This window comes from Oncorhynchus kisutch, linkage group LG4, assembly GCF_002021735.2.
Source record: "Oncorhynchus kisutch isolate 150728-3 linkage group LG4, Okis_V2, whole genome shotgun sequence".
Classification (NCBI taxonomy): domain Eukaryota; kingdom Metazoa; phylum Chordata; class Actinopteri; order Salmoniformes; family Salmonidae; genus Oncorhynchus; species Oncorhynchus kisutch.
In genome coordinates, this window is record NC_034177.2 from 72,094,077 (window position 1) to 72,117,586 (window position 23,510).

Below are 23,510 nucleotides of genomic sequence, written 5' to 3' on the forward strand. Positions count from 1 at the left end.
TTTGATGCCAGAGAGAATGACATAAGAAGGTAATCAAGACGACTAGCTTGATTAAGCCTCCGCCATGTATATCTCACTAGGTCAGGATATGTAAGCCTACATATCCACTAATTCTAATATATCCATGACATTCCTGATTTCCTTAAGTGCCTGAGGGTGATAGTTTGTAGTGTGATTTCCTTTACGGTCCATAGAGGTATTAACATCCCCCACCATAGTGTAGAGTTGATCAATTCTTATATATTTTCAAAGAAGCTTTGATCAACATCATTTGGACCGTATAGGTTAATAAGCCATATCTGTTTATTGTCCAATAACATATTTAAAATAATCCATCTACCTTGATGATCTGTTTGGACAATTTAAACATTTGAATCAAACTTACTGTTAATTAGTATCACCCCCCCCCCCCCCCCCCAGTCCTTTTTCCACAAAACTTCATCTAAAATTGTTGAATGAGTTTCCTGTAAACAATAAATATTATATTCCTTCTCTTTTTGCCAGGTAAATACTGATTGTCTTTTCGTATTATCTGCAAGCCATTACAATTGTAACTGGCTATACTTATGTCACCACTTACCATAATGAGACACAACTTTCCATTCTATTTATCAAAATATGTTTGTATACATACCATTAAAAAGTAACATGATGATTGAGTGTCTATATAGCTGTACCATGATATTTACATTGCTACTAAGTAAATCTCCAATTGGTCCCCACTATTCCACCCGCTAAAAGCCCTCCTCATCCCGAGTTGGGTTGTCATCCCAATGCCCGGTAGCCAACCTCGGATCCCATAGCCCCGGATAGACCAGGACGCATCCTTTGAAAAGAGCACACAGTGCTACCCACAGAACAGAAGCAGATCAACCGCCAAATGCATTTCCCATCGCCCTCACCTTGATTTGTATTACATATAGTAATTAAAAAATATATCTGTGTACTGTATATTTATACAGTATATGTATATATTTTTAATCCTGTTTATCTTATTTTCCATAATTAGCTATTCATATTTGTAGTAATATGGGCAATTTATGCAAAAGATTTTACCTCTCACCAGTCTCGCCATTAGCAAATTTACATTATGGCAAGTAATTATTATATTAGCAAACAATTATTGTGAATCATCGTATATTGTCCCTAATATCTTTTACTCCCTCACAACAAGACACCTGCCAGTTGGTCAACACATGTCCGGAGAACACGTCCTGGAAATCCGTCTGGCCCCGCAGCCTTGTGTATGTTGACCTGATTAAAGGTCTTACTCATGTTGGCTACGAGCGTGATCACACAGTTGTCCGGAACAGCTGATGCTCTCATGCATGCCCCAGTGTTGCTTGCCTCGAAGCGAGCATAGAAGTGATTTAGCTCGTCTGGTAGGCTCTTGTCACTGGGCAGCTCACAGCTGTGCTTCCCTTTGTAGTCTGTAATAGTTTGCAAGCCCTGCCACATCCGTCGAGCGTCAGAGCCGGTGTAGTATGATTCAATCTTAGCCCTGTATTGACGCTTTGCCTGTTTGATTGTTCGTCGCAGGCCATAGCGGGTTTTCTTGTAAGCTTCCAGGTTAGAGTCCAGCACCTTGAAAGCGGCAGCTCTACCCTCTACCCTTTAGCTCAGTGTTGCCTGTAATCCATGGCTTCTGGTTGGGGTATGTACGTACAGTCACTGTCGGGACGACGTCCTCGATGCACTTATTGATAAAGCCAGTGACTGATGTGGGGTATTCCTCAATGTCATCGGAAGAATCCCGGAACATGTTCCAGTCTGTGATAGCAAAACAGTCCTGTAGTTTAGCATCTGCTTCATCTGGCCACTTTTTTATAGACTGAGTCACTGGTGAGGAAGCAGCTTTAATTTAGCTTGTAAGCAGGAATCAGGAGGATGGAGTTGTGGTCGGATTTACTAAATGGAGGGCGAGGGAGAGCTTTGTACGCGTCTCTATGTGTGGAGTACAGGTGATCTAGAATTGTTTTCCCTCTGGTTGCACATTTTACATTTTGATAGAGATTTGGTAGAACTGATTTAAGTTTCCCTGCATTAAAGTCCACTAGGAGCGCCGCCTCTGGGTGAGTGGTTTCCTGTTTGCTTATTTCCTTATACAGCTGACCGAGTGCCAGCATCTGTTTCTGGTGGTAAATCAACAGCCACGAAAAATATAGCTGAGAACTCTCTAGGCAAAGTAGTGTGGCCTGCACTATATCATAATATACTCTACTTCAGGCGAGCAAAATCTAGAGATTTCCTAAGATTTCGTGCACCAGCTGATGTTTACAGATATGCACAGACCCCCCGTCCCCCGTCTTACCGGAGTATGCCGTTCTATCCTGCGGTGCAGCATATTTCCCGCTAGCTGAATATCCATGTCGTCATTCAGCCACTATTCCGTGAAACATAGGATATTACAGTTTTTGATGTCCCGTTGGTAGGATACTCGTGATCGTACCTCGTCTAACTTATTGTCCAATGATTGCACGTTGGTGAGTAATATTGACGGTAATGGCAGCTTTCCTACTTGCCTTCTACGGGTCCTGACGAGACGAGGCATCCGGCTCTTCGTCCTCTGTACCTGCATCGCTTCCTCTTGCGAATAACTGGGATGTCGGCCCTGCCGGGTGTTTGGAGAATATCACGTGAGTCTTGCTTGTTGTTGAAAAAATCTTTGTCTAATCCGAGGTGAGTGATCGCTGTCCTGATATCCAGAAGCTCTTTTCTGCCGTAAGATACGGTTGCAGAAACATTATTTACAAAATAAGTTACAAATAACGAGAAAACCCCCCACATAATAGCACAATAGGTTGGGCGCCCATAAAACTGCTGCCATTTCTTCCAGCGCCATCTTACGTCTCATGTCAATTGCTTCTCTTTCTTGGCCCAAGCAAGTTTATTTTTCTTATTGGTGTCCTTTAGTAGTGGTTTCTTTGCAGTGATTCGACCATGAAGGCCTGATTCACTCAGTCTCCTCTGAACAGTTGATGTTGAGATATATCTGTTACTTGAACACTGTGAAGCATTTATTTGGGCTGCAATCTGAGGCTGGTAACTCTAATGAAGTTATCCTCTGCATCAGAGGTAACTCTGGGTCTTCCTTTCCTGTGGCGGTCCTCATGAGAGCCAGTTTCATCATAGTGCTTGATTGGTTTTGCGACTGTACTTGAAGAAACTTTCAAAGTTCTTGAACTTTCTGCATTGACTCATCTTCATGTCTTAAAATAATAAGGACTTTCGTTTCTCTTTGCTTATTTGAGCTGTTCTTGCCATAATATGGACTTTGTCTTTTGTCAAATAGGGCTATCTTCTGTATACCACCACTAATTTGTCACAACACAACTGATTGGCTCAAACGCATTAAGAAGGAATGAAATTCCACAAATTAACTTTTAACAAGGCACACCTGTTAATTTAAATAAATTCCAGGTGACTACCTCATGAAGCTGGTTGAGAGAATGCCAAGAGTGTGCAAAGCTGTCAACAAGGCAAAGGGTGGCTCATTTAAAGAATCTCAAACACAGAATATATTTTTATTTGTTTCACACATTTTTGGTTACTTAATTATTATTTTTTAAACTAGGCAAGTCAGTTAAGAACAAAATCTTATTTTCAATGACGGCCTATGAACAGTGGGTTAACTGCAGTACATCATTCCATGTATACCTTTATCAGAAAATGTTGAGACATCCATGCTTTTCTAAATGGAAAAATACAAACCATCATTACTTTTTACAGAAGGGGGGTCCTTCGAGGAGCCAATGATGTGCTTTGGTGAAGTCACATCACATGCAACTCTTCTGTGTGGTTCCCTTTCCCTCACATGCAGGAAAGCTAAGAGCTAGCTACTTAAATGCTCAGAAAGTCGTTAAATAATCTGTACATTTCTCCTTCAATAAAAAATGGAAACTCAATCTCTGGTAAATGAAGAGTTTTATTCAACATTAAACCAAATGTTCATGGAATTTGTTTTTAGTAAATTGCTCAACTGTGAAACTACAATTCAAGTGGGAGGGACCTGAAAGTCATAGGCAAGAGACAAGGAAGGCATCATTTTCTGTAATTCTTCAGTCATTTTGGCATGACTACTAATATGATTTATTTAAATATATTTTTGTAAAATGGCCGGAATGAATTCTTCTTTCAAGAAAACATAATTTCAGATACTGTGAAGTACTAAAAACAATATAATTTTGAATTCAAACACCGCATTTCTAGTAGAAAACACGCGTTTGTATGATTTATGTAATTGCCGTTGTATAGTCCTTCTCCTCTCTCCTGTCTGACCCCTCTATCATCTGTCATGCACCTTAAGCATTCCCAAAATAAATGTATAATGCCATTGGAGTGACAATAATGCATTTGAAAACCATTTCACACTGCCCTCTGTGAATGTGTAGACATTTATGGCCCATATTTCCCTTTCCACAAACACTTCTCCAAGAGTCGGCTTTCTATTCCGCAACAAAGCCTCCTTCACTCAAGCCGCCAAGCTTACCCTAGTAAAACTGACTATCCTACCGATCCTCGACTTCGGCGATGTCATCTACAAAATGGCTTCCAACACTCTACTCAGCAAACTGGATGCAGTCTATCACAGTGCCATCCGTTTTGTCACTAAAGCACCTTATACCACCCACCACTGCGACTTGTATGCTCTAGTCGGCTGGCCCTCGCTACATATTCGTCGCCAGACCCACTGGCTCCAGGTCATCTACAAGTCTATGCTAGGTAAAGCTCCGCCTTATCTCAGCTCACTGGTCACGATGGCAACACCCATCCGTAGCACGCGCTCCAGCAGGTGTATCTCACTGATCATCCCTAAAGCCAACACCTCATTTGGCCGCCTTTCGTTCCAGTACTCTGCTGCCTGTGACTGGAACGAATTGCAAAAATCGCTGAAGTTGGAGACTTTTATCTCCCTCACCAACTTCAAACATCAGCTATCTGAGCAGCTAACCGATCGCTGCAGCTGTACATAGTCTATTGGTAAATAGCCCACCCTTTTCACCTACCTCATCCCCATACTGTTTTTATTTATTTACTTTTCTGCTCTTCTGCACACCAATATCTCTACCTGTACATGACCATCTGATCTTTTATCACTCCAGTGCTAATCTGCAAAATTGTAATTATTTGCCTACCTCCTCATGCCTTTTGCACACATTGTATATAGACCCCCCCCTTTGTTTTCTACTGTGTTATTGACTTGTTAATTGTTTACTCCATGTGTAACTCTTTGTTGTATGCTCACACTGCTATGCTTTATCTTGGCCAGGTCGCAGTTGTAAATGAGAACTTGTTCTCAACTAGCCTACCTGGTTAAATAAAGGTGAAATAAAATAAAATAAAATAAATAAAAAAAACTTTGTGTGCCCATCCTCTGTGAAGACAAAACAACATAAGAGCAAAATAATGTACTTGTAGAGTACAACCATAACTAGTACTACAGCAATTGAATGCTTGTAGAACTAGAAAACCTAAATCAACACATTATTGGTTGAATACGGACTGTTCACATTTTTATGTTGCAGTCTGCACTATGAAAAGTTATCTGATTTTATATATTTGAAGGATAGAGAGAGAAGGAGAAAGAGAGGGGAGTTAGAGATTGAGCGAATGAGAGAAAGAAAGGTGGGAGGACTGGCTGTACTTCATTTTGTTGTTCACTGAACAATTTTCTGAATCCGCTGAGGGACTGTCACAAGGCTTGACAGCTTGCATGGCTGTTCAGATCATTGCATCCAACAGACTGGCAGATCTAGACAACTTGTGGATCATTTGTCATTGTGCTGTCTTACGAAGATTATATTTTATGGTAATGTAGCAATCATAGTGCATATTCCGTGCTGTTAGACACAGGTAATAAATGTTGTAAGTGAATTTGATTGATGTACAGTAGATGTGCCTGCAATTGCATATAATTAAAGTGCTTTTGTTGTTATTTTTAGGTGATCCTGACCTTGACGAAGCAGTATGACTTTAACTTGGGTGCTTTCACTGAGAGTTCTCTGTGGAGGTAAGACTTCATGAACATGTTGTAATTCATATGTGCTGAACCTACTGTAGGGCTCTGTTCTAAAACAATTAGGGTTGCAAAGTTACTGGTAATGTACCAAAGTTACCAGAATCGTCTGTAATTTTGGTAATTAACAGGTAATCTAGGGTCAATTTTGTCATTTATGTATTCACATATAATATTACTATTTTTTATATCTTTGTCCATATTGTCCATACTTTTTTATTGGATAGACCATATGATTCAAGATAAAGTAGTGCAATTAATTAAAAAAGCATGTAATTATCAATGGCATTATTTTCAATTAACTGCATCTCTTCCAACTATTTACTTTTTCCAGACCTGCCACCAGTTTGGAGCCGAAACATTTACAAAAAAGACATACTGACATAGTAAAATAAATGAAAGTGTGTAAAAAAAAAAAAGGATGTTGTTTGCTGAAACTCTCATAATAAACATCAATGTTATTCACTAAGTTGATGGTTTATATTTAGCATAATGTTTTACAGCTTTATCATTCTATTTTAAAAATAATTTCATTTCAATGTATTATTTTATACATTTTATATATTTAATATGTGATAAGGCTACAAACTTCTTGGAATAACCCTGGTTGTAAACTGTCATGGTCAATAGCAGATAGCCCTTAAATGTACACAGAGAGCTAACATCAATGACATGCATGCCAATCTCTCCTAGCTCAAAGTAGAGGAGAGATTGACTGTATCAGTACTTGTCTTTGAGAGAAGTATTGACATGTTGAAAGTACCAAGCTGTCTGTTCAAACGACTAGCACACAGCTCGGTACTCACCGTCTACCCGATCTTCCCGAATTACCGGAGACAGTGGAACAATGGTTCTCCTGTGAGGCCCCGGGTTGCTTGGGAGTCCTACCGGAGAATAGGAAATGAAGACGCTGTAAGAGAGGGAGACGGGGGGAGGTGGGGGGCTTAGTGAGATTGAGACACTGGGCGACTCGTCCTTCATTACTGAGCATACTACTCACCAATGTTTCATCATTGGGAAATAAACTTGATGAACTCAGTGCGAGGATCTCCTTCCAGAGGAACATCAGATTCTTCAACATACTCTGTTGTTCAAAGAGCTGTCTTTCCTCCAACATCCAAATTAATTATATACAACAAGCTGGATTTACAGTTCATTGAGCGGATAGGAAGAGGACTCTCTGGCAAGAACAGAGTCAGAGTGCTCTGCTTTATGACCAATAACAAGTGGTGCGACGGGGGAAAACGTGAAGGAACTTGAGAGCTTACGCTCTCCCGACATGGAATCCTTGGTCATCAAATGTGTACATCCCGCCACAAGACTGCAACAAAAATGCTCTCAAAGATCTTCATTGGACCCTGAACAAACTGGAGACCGGGTACACGGAGGCAGCGTTCATTATTGTGGGGGACTTTAACAAAATAATTTAAGAACCGTGCTGTTACTGTCCAACTAGCAGAGATTCTATGCTGGTCCACTGCTACATGGCTTTTGGACATGGGTATAATCTCCCATCCTCCTTTCAGCAAATCTGGCCATGACTCCATTTTTCTTCTTCAAACAAAGACTCAAGAGGGATTTTCCGGTGTTCAGGTCTGTACAATACTGGTCTGACCAATCAGAATCCATGCTCCAATACTGCATTGATTACGTGCATTGAAATATGTTCCGGGTTGCCTCTGGGGATAACATCAATGAATACACCAACTCAGTCACTGGATTCATAAAAAATGTATAGACAATGTGATACCGATGCTGTCTTTCAAAATGTATTCGAATCAAAAACTGTGGATTGATGGCAGCCTTGTCGGGAAACTGAAGGAGAGAGATGCTGCTTATGAACATGGCAAGGTGAACGTGGAAAATTGTATGATTAAACAGTACAAATACGACCTACGCAGATCTATCAAGATGGCGAGAAACAAGTATAGGGTCAAAGTGGAGGAGCAATTCAGCTGGTTGGATGCGAGGCATATTTGGCAGGGGTATCTAACAATCACTGATTACAAAAAGAAAGCCAGGCACGTCACAGACACCAACACCACCCTACCAGACAAGCTAAATACCTTTTTCTCACGCTTTGAGCAAGAATATTCTGAGCTGCCGAGGAGAGTCCCTGCGGACAACGAGGACTACGTGCTTACCGTTTCCATGGAAGACATATGTAAGTCATTCAAATGTGTTAACCCTTGCAAGGCTCTCGGCCCAAATAGCATCTCTAGCCGCGTCCTCTGAGCATGTGCAGACCAGCTAGCTGTTGTGTTTTCTGACATTTTCAATCACTCGCTAACTAAGGCCGTTATCCGCACCTGTTTCAAGATGTTCACTTACATCCCTGTGACCAAGAAAGGGAAAGTAACTGAACTGAATGACAACCAACCGTTAGCATTCACTTCCGTCATCATGAAGTGCTTTGAGAGGCTAGTCAAAGACCATATCAACTCCTTCCTCCCTGACACACTCGACCTCTCCAATTTGCCTACTGTCCCATTGCACTGCACACTGCCCTCACCCCCTGGACAAGAGGAATGCATATGTAAGGATGCTGTTCATCGACTACAGCTCGGCCTTCAATACCATTGTGCCCTCTAAGCTCACCACAAAGCTCTTGGCCCTGGGACTGAACACTTCCCTATGAAACTGGGTCCTGGACTTTGTGACGGGCCACCCCCAGGTGGTATGCAAAATTACCTCCTCCACACTGATCCTCAACATGGGGCCCCACAAGCATGCGCCCCCTCCTGTACTCCCCGTATACCCACGACTGCGTGGTCTCACACAGTTCCAACTCCATCACTCTAACGACAGTAGTAGGCCTGATTACTAACAACAATAAGGTGGTCTACAGGGAGGAGGTAGGCACTCTGATGGTGTGGTGCCAGGTAAACAACCTCTCTCTCAAAATCAGCAAAACAAAGGAGCTGTTTATGGACTTCAGGAGTAATCAGGCTGGGCACGTCCCCATCCTCATCCACGAGGCCGCCGTGGAGGCGGTCAAAAACTTAAAGTTCCTCAGCATACACATCACCGAGGAGCTGAAATGTTCAAACCACACGGACACCATGGTGAAGAAGGCACGACAGTGACGCTTTAACCTCTGGAGGCTAAATAAATGTGTTCTGTACCCGAGAGCCCTCACAGTGATTTACAGGGGCACCATCAAGAGCATACTGTCGGGCTGTATCACAGCATGGTACGGCATCTCCACTGTCGCTGACCATAAGGCACTACAGAGGGTGGTACGCTCAGCCGAACGCACCTTTGGGTGCACACTGCCTGCCCTCCAGGACACCTACAACATCAGGTATTGCAAGAAGATCTTCAGGGACCTCCCAAGTCATGGCCTGTTCTCCCCGCTTCCATCACTCAGACGTGGGTGGTACAGGAGACATTTCTAAAAACCTGATTTTGCTTTTTCATTATGGGGTAATGTGTGTAGATTGATGAAGAAAACGTTTAATTTAATACATTTTAGAATAAGGCGGTTACCTAACAAAATGTGGAAAAGTCAAGCGGCCTGAATACTTTCCGAATACACCGTACATGTTTTGGAGAGGTGCGGGGGGCAGGAGGCTGCCACCCTGGGCGCCAGTGAAGCAGCGGTAATAAAATAGCTGGATAAACTGTGATCGCCTGTCCAGGTGAAAAAAGTAACTCTTCCTATTCTTTCAATGCATTTTTCCGCAAAAGGTGGGTAAACTATTGGGGGGAAAAGTGGGTGAACTGTGTTTTGTGTTTACCCTCCACTACACCACTGTTGGGCGCCCATAGAGAGCTGTTGTGGGGGGTTAAGTGCCTTCTTCAAGGGCACAACGGCATCAAGGATTAGATACCAGCAACCCTCCGGCTGCTAGCTCACTTCCCCTCAGATTTTTCCCATCGGATCCGGGATTCAAATCGACTCTCTAACCACTAGGCTACCTGCCTTATCTTAACTACTTTGCTATTGGTCAATGTTGATTTTCCTCATCCAGGAAATTCCCTGATGTTGGTTTTGATTGAATAATGCCCCTAACCATTTGTTGCAGAGCCAATACACACAGTACATGCAATAACTGCAGGCCTACCAATCCATTCACCCTATATCGTATGTTGAGTTACTGTATGCTGTCACATCATAAATAAGAATGGAATTCATTAAGGATTATATGGAGGCTGATACAGGCTCTTGTATTTCTTCCTCTCACCTTTTCCTAAGCCCACAGGAAACTCATTTCATTTTGAAAATACACCTGACAAAAAGACCATCAGTTCACCAAGCAGAGAGACTCAAATTAATTTCTGTTTCACTAGAGGCACCGCTAAGATTTACACCCGACTTGACACGTTTTGAAGGCCCATATTGTGTACAGGTCTTCCATCATCAAGGTGTCTGGTTAACAATAGCACCGCCAGTAAATTAGACTGTACCTCGGGGGATGCGGCAAGGCTCTTAGTATGATATTAAAAAAGGAAAGCATTTGAATGTTATGAAAAGAAACAGAGTAAATGATATCTGTAATAATACGATAAAGGATTTATGGATATAGCCCCTGGGCACTCTGGATGGCAATGGGAAGATCAATTGGTGCCTCGCGAAAGGTATCTTAACAAGCATCTCCTGCAGTACATGTTTTAAAGTAATGACTGCTTCCCTTAGTGAAGGAACTTCCCACTGTAATAGCTTCATATGCAATGCCGTCTTTCCAGCTACAGTTGAGGATATTTGTCAACCGCAATGAAGAGCTCTAAGACACAAATACAAAAGAGTTGAGGAGGAAACCTTTGCAAATGATCTCAACAGCCAATGGAATGAACCAGCTTAATGCAAAAGCAGCGATAGCAGACCCTGGGTTTCTATCCAATTATGCAATGAAATTACATTTGGAGGCGCTCAGGTAGAACTGAGAGAGACGAGTGGGTTGTGTGTTTGGTGAGTGGTAATAGAGCTATGTAGAATAGAGAGGGAGGGAGACATATTTACCCTTGTTGTAGAACAACACTGGTGGTTGTAGATAAGGGACAGAGAACGTTCAGAGAAGCAAATGTCTTTTAATGTCTTTCATTTGTTTGTTTCTGGGGGGCAATTCAGCATAGCCTACTGTGTGGACATAGAAGCTTAAATATGTTATCTCATAAAGCGCTTCAGGGATTTAGGTCAATCGTACACTCATTCAATTAAATAAATTACCAGACAAAATACACTTAATTCACCAAGTTGAAGCACAACAGAGTTTAACGGAATTCTGAAAGGTACTTCATTATATGAAAGAATGTAATGTAATCAAATGTAAAGAGACTGTCCTTACATCTTTTTTTTTTACACACAAGGCGCAATTTAGAAATGTGGTTGTGCATCAGCAGTTGTTCTCTTGTTATTTCAGTCACTAGCTAGTCACATCCAATTGGCAACAGATTTTCATGCGAATATTCTAAAATATGCATGAAGAAAATATGCAAATTTCCCCACCAGTGGTATGTTTCCACCAAACTGACTTGTTGCAGATAAAAATTACTACATGATGACTAATGGACACAAAATGTACTTTTTCGTGTACGTTTTCATGTACCGAATATAAATGTAAAGTTCAATGTGTTTCCATCGCATTTTCAACATTTACCAATAGCTTTGTCACAAAAACTGCTTGAACTGCGTTAAATAGCAAATGTGCCTTCTCTGGTCTGCGAATGTGCGCTCAACAGCTGGCAGATATAGTAAAGAGAGGCTGTGCGGCTAGGCTACTCTACATTATGGGATTATTATGGATAATATTATACAGTACATGGAATATATATTTTTTTGTCAGCAGCAGTCAAGCATCGATAATCATGTCACCAGAATAACACCTTTAATATGTATTGGAAAGGAGCATCAAGGTCACTGTGCACTTTCACCACCCTGTGAAGTTCATCATAATAAAAATGTTCTTCAGCCTAATAAACCACATTGTTTCCAAAGTCGTAGTGGGAGGACCACACACCATATCCTCATATGACTCATACTTCGATATGATGGTTATTATCAATATTTGCGCATAAAGGCGTATTGTCCCAACACTGCAACTCCCATATGGACCTTCCTCTAACCCGGACGACGCTTGGCCAATTGTGCGCCGCCTCATGGGTCCCCCGATCGCTGCCCGGCTGTGACAAGCCTGGGATCAAACCAGAATCTGTAGTGACCGCTGCGCTACTCCTGAGGCCTATCAGACGGCTTTTATAAAATTGTACCGAAACTTCCCGTTTTCATCACAAGTTGTTGTGATTTTTTTTCATATGCTATTACTTTATTCACATAAAACTGTGGATAGAAACCATGGTAAAATGAGTAGAATTGCATGAAATTTGTTATAAAATTGCAAAATCGTCTCTCCTCCCCATGGCAAAATGTGTAAAATTGCAGGAAATCAAATCTAAAATGTTTTTCTCTCTGCTGTCAAGAAGACGGCCGTTAAAATGGCTACATGTGTGGGTATGGATGTGGGTATGCTGACCTGCTTTTTTGTGGCCCCCATCAAAGTTGCCCATCCCTGATTTAGACAGCAATGTAACAGAGGGGGAGAGGTATGTTGGAGAGAGAGTCAGAAGGGAAAACGCAGGGATTGAACTCGTTGGGGTAAGTACAGTGCATTCGGAAAATATTCAGATCCTTGACTTTTTCCAAATTTCTTTACGTTACAGCCTAATTCTAAAATAGATTACATTTTTTTTAAATCCTCATAAATATACACACAATAACTCATAATAACAAAGAAAAAATAGAAACACCTTATTTACATAAGTATTCAGACCCTTTGCTATGAGACTTGAATTTGAGCTCAGGTGCATCCTGTTTCTATTGATCATCCTTGAGATGTTTCTACAACTTGAATAAAGTCCACCTGAGGTAAGTGTAATTAATTGGACATGATTCAGAATGGCACACACCTGTCTATATAAGGCCCTTCAGTTGACAGTGCATGTCAGAGAAAAAACCAAGCCATGAGGTTGAAGGAATTGTCCGTAGAGCTCCGAGACAGGATTGTGTCGAGGCAGAGATCTGGGGAAGGGTACCAAAAAACATCTGCAACATTGAAGGTCCCCTAGAAAACAATGGCCTTCATCATTCTTACATGGAAGAAGTTTGGAACCACCAAGGCTCTTCCTAGAACTGACCACCCGGCCAAACTGAGCATTTGGGGGAGAAGGGTCTTGGTCAGAGAGGTGACCAAGAACCCGATGGTCACTCTGACAGAGGTCCAGAGTTCCTCTGTGAAAATGGGAGAACCTTCCAGAAGTACAACCATCTCTGCAGCATTCTACCAATCAGGCCTATATGGTAGAGTGGCCAGACAGAAGCCACTCCTCAGTAAAAGGCACATGACTGCACGGTTGGTGTTTGCCAAAAGGCAACTAAAGACTCTCAGACCATGAGACACATCTCTGTTCTGATGGAAGCAACATTTTACTATTTTGCCTGAATGCCAAGCATCACGTCTGGAGGAAACCTGGCACCATTCCTACGGTGAAGCATGGTGGTGGCAGCGTCATGCTGTGGGGATGTTTTTCAGAGGCAGGGACTGTGAGACTGGTCAGGATCGAGGGAAAAATGAAAGCAGCAAAGTAGAGAGAGATCCTTGATGAAAACCTGCTCAGGACCTCAGACTGGGGTGAAGGTTCACCTTCCAACAGGACAACGACCCTAAGCACACAGCCAAGACAACACAGGAGTGGCTTCGGGACAAGTCTCTGAATGTCCTTGAGTGGCCTAGCCAGAGCCCGGACTTGAACCCGATCTAACGTCTCTGGAGAGACCTGAAAATAGCTGTGCAACGATGCTCCCCATCCAACATGACAGAGCTTGAGAGAATCTGCAGAGAAGAATGGGAGAAACTCCCCAAATACAGGTCCGCCAAGCTTGTAGCATCGTCCCCACAAGACTCGAGGCTGTAATCGCTGATGAAGGTGCTTCTAGAAAGTACTGAGAAAGAGTCTGAATACTTATGTAAATGTACTCTTTCAGTTTTTGTAAAAAATAAAATGCTTGGTCATTGTGTGTAGCTTGGTCATTGTGTGTAGATTGATGAGGGAAAAAATTATTTAATACATTTTAGAATAAGACTGTAACGTAACATAATGTGGAAAAAGTCAAGGGGTGTGAATACTTCTGAATGCACTGTATGTGGTAAGAGCAGCAGCCGGGCAAGTTTCTGTTAAACCACAGGCTCTGCACTTAAAAAGATATCTAAGTATTAGACTTACTCCAGCCATATCAATGGAGAACAACTCATACTGTGTTCCTTACATGGTCTTCTTTACTGTTCACAGATCAGTGGACTATGGGAGCACTTATATAAAACTGAATAAAAAGGTTGGGTCAACCTTGGCTTGCCTATACGTCTGCCCAACCAACAAGAGAAAGGTTTGTATGACATTCCAGTGAAAACCAGAAAGCTACATGTTTATTCAGCTTTTCCTTCGCCTGGGTCTCTCTCTCTGCTTTAATAAACACCTTTGTTGTCTCAGTAGCGTTGGCTAAACCAGAAATACTCTGGCATCCAGTGAAATAAGTCAACTGATGGTGGCTTGTAGGACCATGTTAAAGTAAAGTTTATGGACTATTGTTGAGTAAAGACTGACGTTTATGGACAAGGACAAGGACTCCAAAGAACATTTCAACATTTAGTATCAGCATCATTCTTGGTATATTTCAACATTGTCATTGTTGGTATATTCACATTGAAGACCACAAAACACCCAGGTTAGTTCCTAGTGCCAATTGATAATCCTACCCAGACACCAGTTTATGCAGATTTCTGCTACCTCACCTTACTAACTACCCCACACTCACACTATTCTACTATACCCCCACACTACCCTACTATAACTACCCCACACTCACTACAACCCCACAATGACTAACTACCTCACTAAAACGACCATACTAAAAACCACTAAGATAGTTTACAACAAGCTGTGATGTTCTGTTGATCAGTTTATTATTAAAAAGGATGTTGGTGCATCATGTCGTTTTTACTTTAATCAAAACTGCTTTAATGCTGCTGTTTATTCCTAATGCTGCACAATGACATCATATCCTCCGTTGAGCACTATAATCTATACTCTGTTTCTCTTCCTTTTGTACTTTAGATAATGATGCTTAGCGACCCAGAGCTGGAGCAAAGTGTACTCATCAGCTCAGATGAAGGTGCCAGCTTCGAGAAGTATCCCATTAACTTCTACATGGACGGTCTGCTGTTTCATCCAACTCAGGAAAACTGGCTACTGGCTAGCAGTCCTGACAACAAGGTAGGCTAAGCAGCAGGACTTTTATTTCCATGTTGAATGGAAAATAAGTCTTTCAAGTTGAAAGAAGTCCAAAGTTGAAAGATAGTAATTCTGTTTTGTATTTTGCGCTTTCATCACTTGTTCTGCATAACATAATTGTAAAGGTTGAATATACAGACTTGATGTAACAATGTTTGATCAAATTCATGTTTTGTCAGGTGTACAGCACAATGGATTTTGGAAGAAAATGGCAGTTGGTTAGTGAGAATGTAACTCCTGGCCGGTTCTTCTGGTATGATTTCATTCCTGCCCATGTTTGTCAATATTCATTGAGAAACACTCCTTTCGGAAACACTCCTTTAGCATTTGTATCTTATATAGAATCTCAAATGCAAATTAGAAATGCTATCTTGCAGCTATCTTGAAAAATATTATGTAAAGCACATTGTCTTTTAGCCCCGAATTGGTGAGGATAAAAACAGAAACTAAATCATAATGTAAATTGAATGACCAACTGCAGTGTGTGGTCAAAGTCATTTTCCTAATTAGTAAATGGAGGTTATGTATGGATCCATACCGAACTCTGTCAGATGGATTTACTAGTGTCTGTCAAAACAGGTCTTGACAGATTATGACAACCAACCTACAGTACTTGAACCCATATCACGTAGCCGGGAATAATGGACTCCTCTTTCTAAAGCCCAAGAATAACATGTTGTTTTTGCTAGTTGTCATTCTGTAATTTCAAGTGCACATACACAAGGCAAATTGATGTGATGCAGTTTACCACAGTCAGTCATGTTATGTGTCAAACCCAAGTGCCTCTCAAGCTGAAAAAGAAAGGACATTGTTTGGAGGACACCCTCCTCACATGAACAGCAAAGCAATTGATGAATAAGGACAGCATGAATGGACTAATAGCACCCCACACAAGATATATAAGAGATATAATGTGCTTGGAAAATATATGGTTTCACGGATGAATTGTTTAACTGTTTGTATTTACTGAATGCATTACATGTTTTTGCCTCTATATAATGTTTTTAGAATAGTAACATATAATAGAGTTTACCTTTCCTTTATGCCATCTTAAAAACGAGAGAGAGAGAGAGAGAGAGAGAGAGCACCACAAACCTAAGTAATTGTGTAGTGTGGAGGCTTTCCCGCTTCTGTCTCCCTTTGTTTACGCTATCACAAATTAAGATGAATTGCTGAGGCTGGCGCAAATTGGAAGTTGGCGTACAGGAAATGGAGATGTGTTGTCTGTGCTGTAAAGCGAAACACAGAATAAGGCTGTCCATCACAGGCTACCACTGTCCTCTTAAGGCCATCCCCCTACTTCTAAATTGCTCGTCTGCCCCCTCCTCTTTCTCATCCTCCTCCCCCTCCTCTTCCTCATCCTCTCCGCCCCCTCTTCTTCCTAATCCTCCTCCCCTCCTCTTCCTCATCATCCTCCTCCTCTTCCCCTCCTCTTCGTCCTCCCCTTCCCCATTCTCTTTTTCCTCCATCACCTCCACCCCCTCTTCCCCATCTTTTTCTTCTTCTTAGTCCTCCTCTAAATTGCTGTCCTCCTCTTCCCCCTTTTCATTCTCCTCCTCTACCTCCTCTTCCTCCACCTTTCACCTTCCTCCCCCACTCTTGTCCTCTTTCGTCTCTGTTTTCCATCAACTCTCTCTCCTATGTTGCAGGGCACAAACTGGGCTAGACAGAGAGGCAGATGTGGTCCACATGGAGACCCACATCGCCAAAGGACGTGAGTGCTGCTCTGTAGCTTGCCTCCCTCCCCCACAGTAGCAGGACCCCAAGGACCCCTTGCCTCCCATTTAGAGCGAGGTCACTGGAATATAAGGCTCATTCTGGGCTGCAGGATAGGCCCCAGAAGCACTGTAAAGCAGAGTAGGAGTCTCTTGACAAATATAGAGCTTTATATAATAGATTGATAGAGATTTTTTCCCTTTAATCGGACCCTTGTGCCCCATATCAGAACCTTGATTCTCCAAAAACACTAATACTATTGACTTTATTCAATCAAACCAGTTACTGAGATTCCGGGGTGGGACAAAATATTATTACTTGTGTGATGTGAGAGACAATGATTGAATTATCAACACTTTTTTTGTTTTTGTCACAGTGCAAGAGGAATGCTTTTAGTATCCTGTCCTCAGAAAATGTAGAAATGGTTTGGAAAGAGTAGTGCCCACTAAAGATAGACGGAAGTCCATTCATTTGTGATTTCTCTTCATTGGTTGTTTTTTTCTAGGATTGTTACTGACAACTAATCTAGTTCTCTTCTGTGTTAGGTGCTCAGTATGTTAAGTGCAGAGCTCAACGATGCACAGAATCAAACAGACAATACCTGTTCCCGGGATACATAGACAAAAATTCTCTGGTTGTTCAGGACAACTATGTGTTTGTTCAGGTGTGTACCGTATCTGTCTATATCTTCGGTACATTTTATACGTTCACAAAAGGCTTGTGTTTTTCTGTGAACTCTGTTCTTCTGCTGCAGCCAATCAGTGTTGTACCATTGAAGTCTACAAAATGTCTTTCTTTCCAAACACCTGCTACACTTAGATCTTGATTATCTATTGTCCAAGCTGCCTATGATGTTGAAGGATTCTGTGACTGCTGAAAAAAATAAGTGTTTTTTTCATCACATCTGCTGAAAGGCTTTTCTTATAATTGGGCAAGGAATCTGTATGGAGTTTGGGTTGTTACTGCCAACTAGGTTGACATGACATTGGCTCGCATTAGGCAATGACATTGTGTGTCATTATGACTGATTTGATTTCTACTGCCTCCTGTTGCCATTGATTTCCATTTACAGCAGAAGATGTCTGTCTTTCTCTGTCAGCTTTGCTCTTCCTCCATTTACACAGTTTTGCAGCACTAATGAGGGTTTAGGTTCACCTATTGTGTAACAGTGTTTAATAATATGATGTAGAAATGGTTTGCTAAGACTTACACGACATACAGTAAGTGCTCTTCAAGTGTTCTCTTTTGGTTTAGAATGAGACAGACATGTAATGTGGGGTTTATGGTTATGTGGGGCTGCGTCTTGCCTATAAAAATCACCTTTGTGAGTATGTAGATAAATGGTAGATTGTACAGTGGTAAGTTGATTTGTTTCAACTATGTCAATTCAGGGATTTAATTGAAAATGCGATTAATGAACAAAATAATTCTCATTCTAAATAATTAGTAACTGTCTGGGTCATAAATAATGATCCAATACAATGTCGGAATCGAATTGGAGTTGAGATGGAATTGACCCCATCATCATAGATTTTGGTGAAAATAGCCTAGTTGGACACAGCTGGCTTGTTGCAGGCAGCCTGGTCTCATAGACTAGGTGTAACATAGTAAATGCAATTCCGGACATTCAAATGTGTATGATATGTTATGCTGGGTATGGTTACATAAGACAGATGGTTACTAAAAAGCAAAAACTAAAGTAGGTTGGTTGGTCGGGGTGGATGGTGGGTGTATAACGTGAATCACATCACGGGCAACTTTAACATTTTAGCTAATTAGCAAATGTTCAATGGCTTACTACAGTTTAGATACTTTGCAACTACTTAGCATGTTAGCTAACCCTTCCCCTAACTCTAACCCTAACCTCAACCTTTTAACCTAACTCCTAAACTTAACCATAACCCTTAACCCCTAGCCTAGCTAATGTTAGCCACCTAGCTACAATTCGTAACTATCATACATTTAGCAAATTCGTAACATATAATTCAAATTGTAATTCTTAACGTATCATACAAAATGGGTGATGGACATCCACAAATTGCTACATACCATTCGAAACGTAACATCTTATACTAAATGGAGTGTCTTGGATTTCTGTACAGAATAATAGGAAATTCTCTGAGACCAGGTTGTGCAGGGAGCTGTGGCGGTACAGATGACTTTCTTGTGACTTTCATTGCTTCGGGCAGTTGGATTTAACTTGACAAAGAGTAATGAGGTTATCGATTGGGCTACAACGAAATAAGCAGTCTTCAACACCTCTCGAATGTCTCTTGGGGGAGAAGGAACAGCCAAGTGCAACATCCTCAGAAATCTGGCCTGTGAAAATGTAGCCCATTGATTTTCGATAGATTATTCCATTAGAGCTCTAATGTAGTCTGTTTGGAGACAATCGCCATCCCTCTAGTTGATTAGAAAATAAGAAATCAAGTGGTATGGGCCATAGAGTGGAGGGGTGGTAGTGGTACATCTAAGACATGTAGAGAAGGACAAAACCATTTGTTCAGCAACTGTAAATACAGTAGTATTTAATTGGGATGTTGGTGTATAAACTTGTATTGCCTACCGTGTTGTAGCATAAAGTCCCTGAATTACACAAAAGAATTCTGATTTTAAATGTATTTCTTCATTAGAATTTTTGTAAATTCTTGTATTGAAATGGCTAAACTCGATTTTCCAAAACTGGATTGAAGTTGTACCTACATTTTCACTTCTAGAATATTTGAAAAATAACAGAGTTCTTCTGTGGGGTAAGTCAGTCCTTCCACGACCTCAAGTCAAGGTGCAGTAAAAAATGAGTGTGTTAAAATCATTGACATTTCAAATTGATTCATTCTAATGAAGCCCAGCATGCCTGAAACATCGATGAGTTTAACATACTCAATAAAATATGAACTTGACAAGCTAGCGTTACGCTTATTAGCCCACAAGAGCTCTTGAAGCAAGATGTTTTTTTTCTTCCACAGGTTACCAAGTCAGGGCAGGCGAGTTACTTTGTGTCCTATATGAGGGAATCATTTAAGCGAATTCAGCTACCCAAATACTGTCTTCCTAAGGTAAGCATCAAACTACCCAAATACACCTTGCGACAGATGCAGCTACAGTTTGAGGAACGTGAGACAATTTTCATTTCTGAAGCCTCACTTTACTCAGACTGCTGTCATGTTGTGGGGGCCGTAAGCTGCTCATCTTGAAGCACACTTGTTATTTTGCTCTCTCTACAGCATATTTCTCTCCCTCTGTCTGTGTGTCTATCTATTTGTCTCTACCTACCTGCCCATATGTTCATCCTTTCACCATCTCTCACTCCTCTAACAGGACATGCACATCATCAGTACAAATGAGAAGCAGGTGTTTTCTGCTGTACAGGAGTGGAACCAGAATGACACCTACAGCCTGTATATCTCAGACTCTCCAGGGGTATACTTCACTCTGTCTCTAGAGAACCTCCGGACCAGAAGAGAGCCAGGCGGAAATGTACTGGTCGACCTGTATAAGGTACATCTATTGTATGTGTATGTAAGACACTCAGCCTGTGGAACAACTTCCATAAGGTGTTCTTAGGTGTACCATATTACTATGTTAAGTTCCGTTTGTTTAGTACCTCTGAAAGATAAGGTATGATTTCATCTCCAGTGTAGTTTCGCACAGAGCAAAGATTTTTCAGAACCATTAAGTTATTGTTTAAAATAATTACATACACACTCTCTCTCTCAATGCGATACCTCTTTTGTTTTATCCATTTGTCTTATTGTCATTCTAGGTAGAAGGAATAAATGGCATATTTCTAGCCAACAAATTGGTGGGCCATGAAGTGAAGACATTCATCACCTATAACAAGGGTCAGACCTGGGCCCTGCTGCAAGCCCCCAACACTGATGTGGCTGGAAACAGTCTGCACTGCATCCTGGTGAGTTGAAGTTATGGGTGGCGTGGTGGATGATGACCAAATTAATTTGGCTTCTGAACAAATTCATTCATCAAATGTTCCAATCCAACCAAAGCTCATTGATTTAAGAGTTGGAGTTGTTCATGGCAGTTGCTAGTCCACAAAGTGTGTCAAAATCTCCATCAACCTCAACTAGTTCAATTTGCCTCCAGTAATCACTGTTCAGATACATCACCCTAATGAAAGTTACATTACAGTTAATGGCAGTTAGTGGTGTTCTGGGTTAGATATGTTTGATATTAATTTAAGTGATACAATCATTTTGAATGTTAAAAGCGAGTTAACATAATACGCACATATTATGCATTAAGAAAATAATTAGAGGAATTATTGATATAACACTGTTTTTTCCTGTGTCGTTCAAATGCCTGTTGTACTCTGGCCTCCCTTCTGGGTGTGTAAAAGCTTCTATTAATGTTTCACAAAGTGGCTGAATCAGAAAGATGAGTGATTCAGATTTATCAGTAAATGAAACAAGTTTGTCAGATTTATCTTTACATCTTACATCTTTACATCTTTTTTAATTACATGGCTTTAAAATGGAAATGCCAGCTCCAATGTCCTCTGCAGCCAGTTTCAATCTGTTGGTGGAAAAGATTAAAAAAGTGTATTTGTTCCATAAATGGTCTTTGTAAACGTCCTTTTTAAATAGAGATTAGTTTGCGCAGTTTGAATACAGAGTCAAATATAAATGAGTCAGATATGGATCCGAATAAGATGTTTGATTTGGTGTCTTGGTTTAGGTCTATATCTAAATTGAATCCATTGTGTTTGTTTTGGCAGCCATTTTGTTCTCTGCATCTGCACCTGGATACGCCAGTGAACCCTTACCTACCTGGACGCATCTTTAGCATGGACTCAGCACCTGGGATCATTGTAGCTACAGGTAGGACAGAAGTAGAAATAGGTTGATAATGCCTGTGTGACGGATGTGAAACGCTAGCTTAGTTAAAGGGCCGCGGCTTTTGTGGAGCGATGGCGTAACAATGCATCGTGGGTGACTGTTGTTGATGTGTGCAAAGGGTCCCTGGTTCGAGCCCTGGTATGGGCGAGGGGATGGCCTAAAGTTATTCTGTTACATTGATGCTGTTGACCCGGATCACTGGTTGCTGCGGAAAAGGAGGAGGTCAAAAGGGGGGTGAGTGTAATGGATGTGAAACGCTAGCTCAGTTAGCGGTGGTGCGCGCTAAATACTGTTTAAATCGGTGACGTCAATTGCTCTGAGACCTTGAAGTAGTAGTTCCCCTTGCTCTGCAAGGGCCGCGGCTTTTGATTGATGGGTAACGATGCTTCGTGGGTGACTGTTGTTGATGTGTGCAGAGGAGCCCGGGGATGGGCGAGGGGACGGTTTAAAGTTATACTGTTACACCTGTTTCTGTGTTCAACCAACAAATTAGTAAAGGTAGGCACAGCTGTTAAAAAAATTTTTTGTGCAAACTGTTATATGTGGTAGAAATGTAAAGAATCTGTTAACGGAATACAGATCAATAAACGTGTTTATAATGAGATCAGGTCCTTCAATTTATAAAAAAAATATGCAGGTTTGTTATGCAGGTTTGTTTCCTTTGAAAATATGAGTCTTTACTATGCAAATATATCAGTATATAAATTCATATATTTGTTTTTGTTTTCAGGCAACATTGGTACAGAGCTGTCCTCCACTAACCTTGGAATGTTTATAACATCTGATGCTGGAAATAGCTGGAGACAGGTGAGACTGATCTGTGCCTCAAAATGGACTCCAACTTCAGTTAGTTTTGTCTAAAATTTGCATTTTGAATGTGAACAACTTCTGATGTAAATCATGTTTATTATCTTCTACCTTCTTTAGATTTTTGAAGAAGAACTCGGTGTTTGGTTTCTTGACAATGGAGGTGCTTTAGTTGCAGTTTCTTTAGTTGCAACAGTACCCATCCGGCATGTATGGTAGGTTCACTGTAATTCTACTACAGCGTATGGGAGTATAATAATGATATTCACTGTATGTAAAGATGCATTACACTGTAACTTACCAGTTGATTTCAGAAACTGGTGTGCAAAACGTTGAGACTAATGGCTGAAGTTCGTATTTCAGGACACAATTCATTTCATTCTGATTTCAGCTTTGGTGTTGTTGTTGCATACGATTATATTTAGCCTTTGAAATGCTGATTGGCAAGGTACGTTTGCATGGGATGTCTATCTCCAGCAACTGCAACTGTTTCTCTCTCCACATCAAAACTGTCAGAATCCTTTCAACAAAAAAATGGCTGTTACCGCTTTGTACTGTTCGTGGGTATTTTCGAGAGCTTTTATGCAAATGTAGCCAAGTAGAGGTTTGAAGTATCGAGGGACTTTGTTGGCCTGGGTCCTTGTGTTGTTGGAACTCTGTCACACCAGATACTTTGATGTCCCCCGCACTGAAATAGTGTCACAGTCAATTAAGATCTGTGAAAGGTGATTTAAGTCCCTCAATTGTTAGAGCATGAGTCATATAATTTTTTTTATGTTTTGTTACCTTCGATATTTACCTAGACCCGTGAAACATTGGTTCCATTGTTGAGT

General features: G+C 41.1%; 1 protein-coding gene across 2 annotated transcripts in view; it reads left to right on the top strand.

The window, feature by feature from the left end:
• The window catches only part of LOC109889959 (VPS10 domain-containing receptor SorCS3-like), a 53,758-nt gene that overhangs the window by 15,984 nt on the left and 14,264 nt on the right, over window positions 1–23,510 (top strand). For both annotated transcript variants that reach the window (XM_020481822.2, XM_020481823.2), the window contains exons 2-13: window positions 5,943–6,010; window positions 14,303–14,396; window positions 15,125–15,283; window positions 15,481–15,554; window positions 16,951–17,015; window positions 17,563–17,681; window positions 19,984–20,073; window positions 20,336–20,515; window positions 20,781–20,927; window positions 21,750–21,852; window positions 22,601–22,677; window positions 22,798–22,892. In XM_020481822.2, coding sequence (XP_020337411.1) covers window positions 5,943–6,010; window positions 14,303–14,396; window positions 15,125–15,283; window positions 15,481–15,554; window positions 16,951–17,015; window positions 17,563–17,681; window positions 19,984–20,073; window positions 20,336–20,515; window positions 20,781–20,927; window positions 21,750–21,852; window positions 22,601–22,677; window positions 22,798–22,892 — 1,271 coding nt within the window. The remainder of the gene's footprint in view (window positions 1–5,942; window positions 6,011–14,302; window positions 14,397–15,124; window positions 15,284–15,480; window positions 15,555–16,950; window positions 17,016–17,562; window positions 17,682–19,983; window positions 20,074–20,335; window positions 20,516–20,780; window positions 20,928–21,749; window positions 21,853–22,600; window positions 22,678–22,797; window positions 22,893–23,510) is intronic.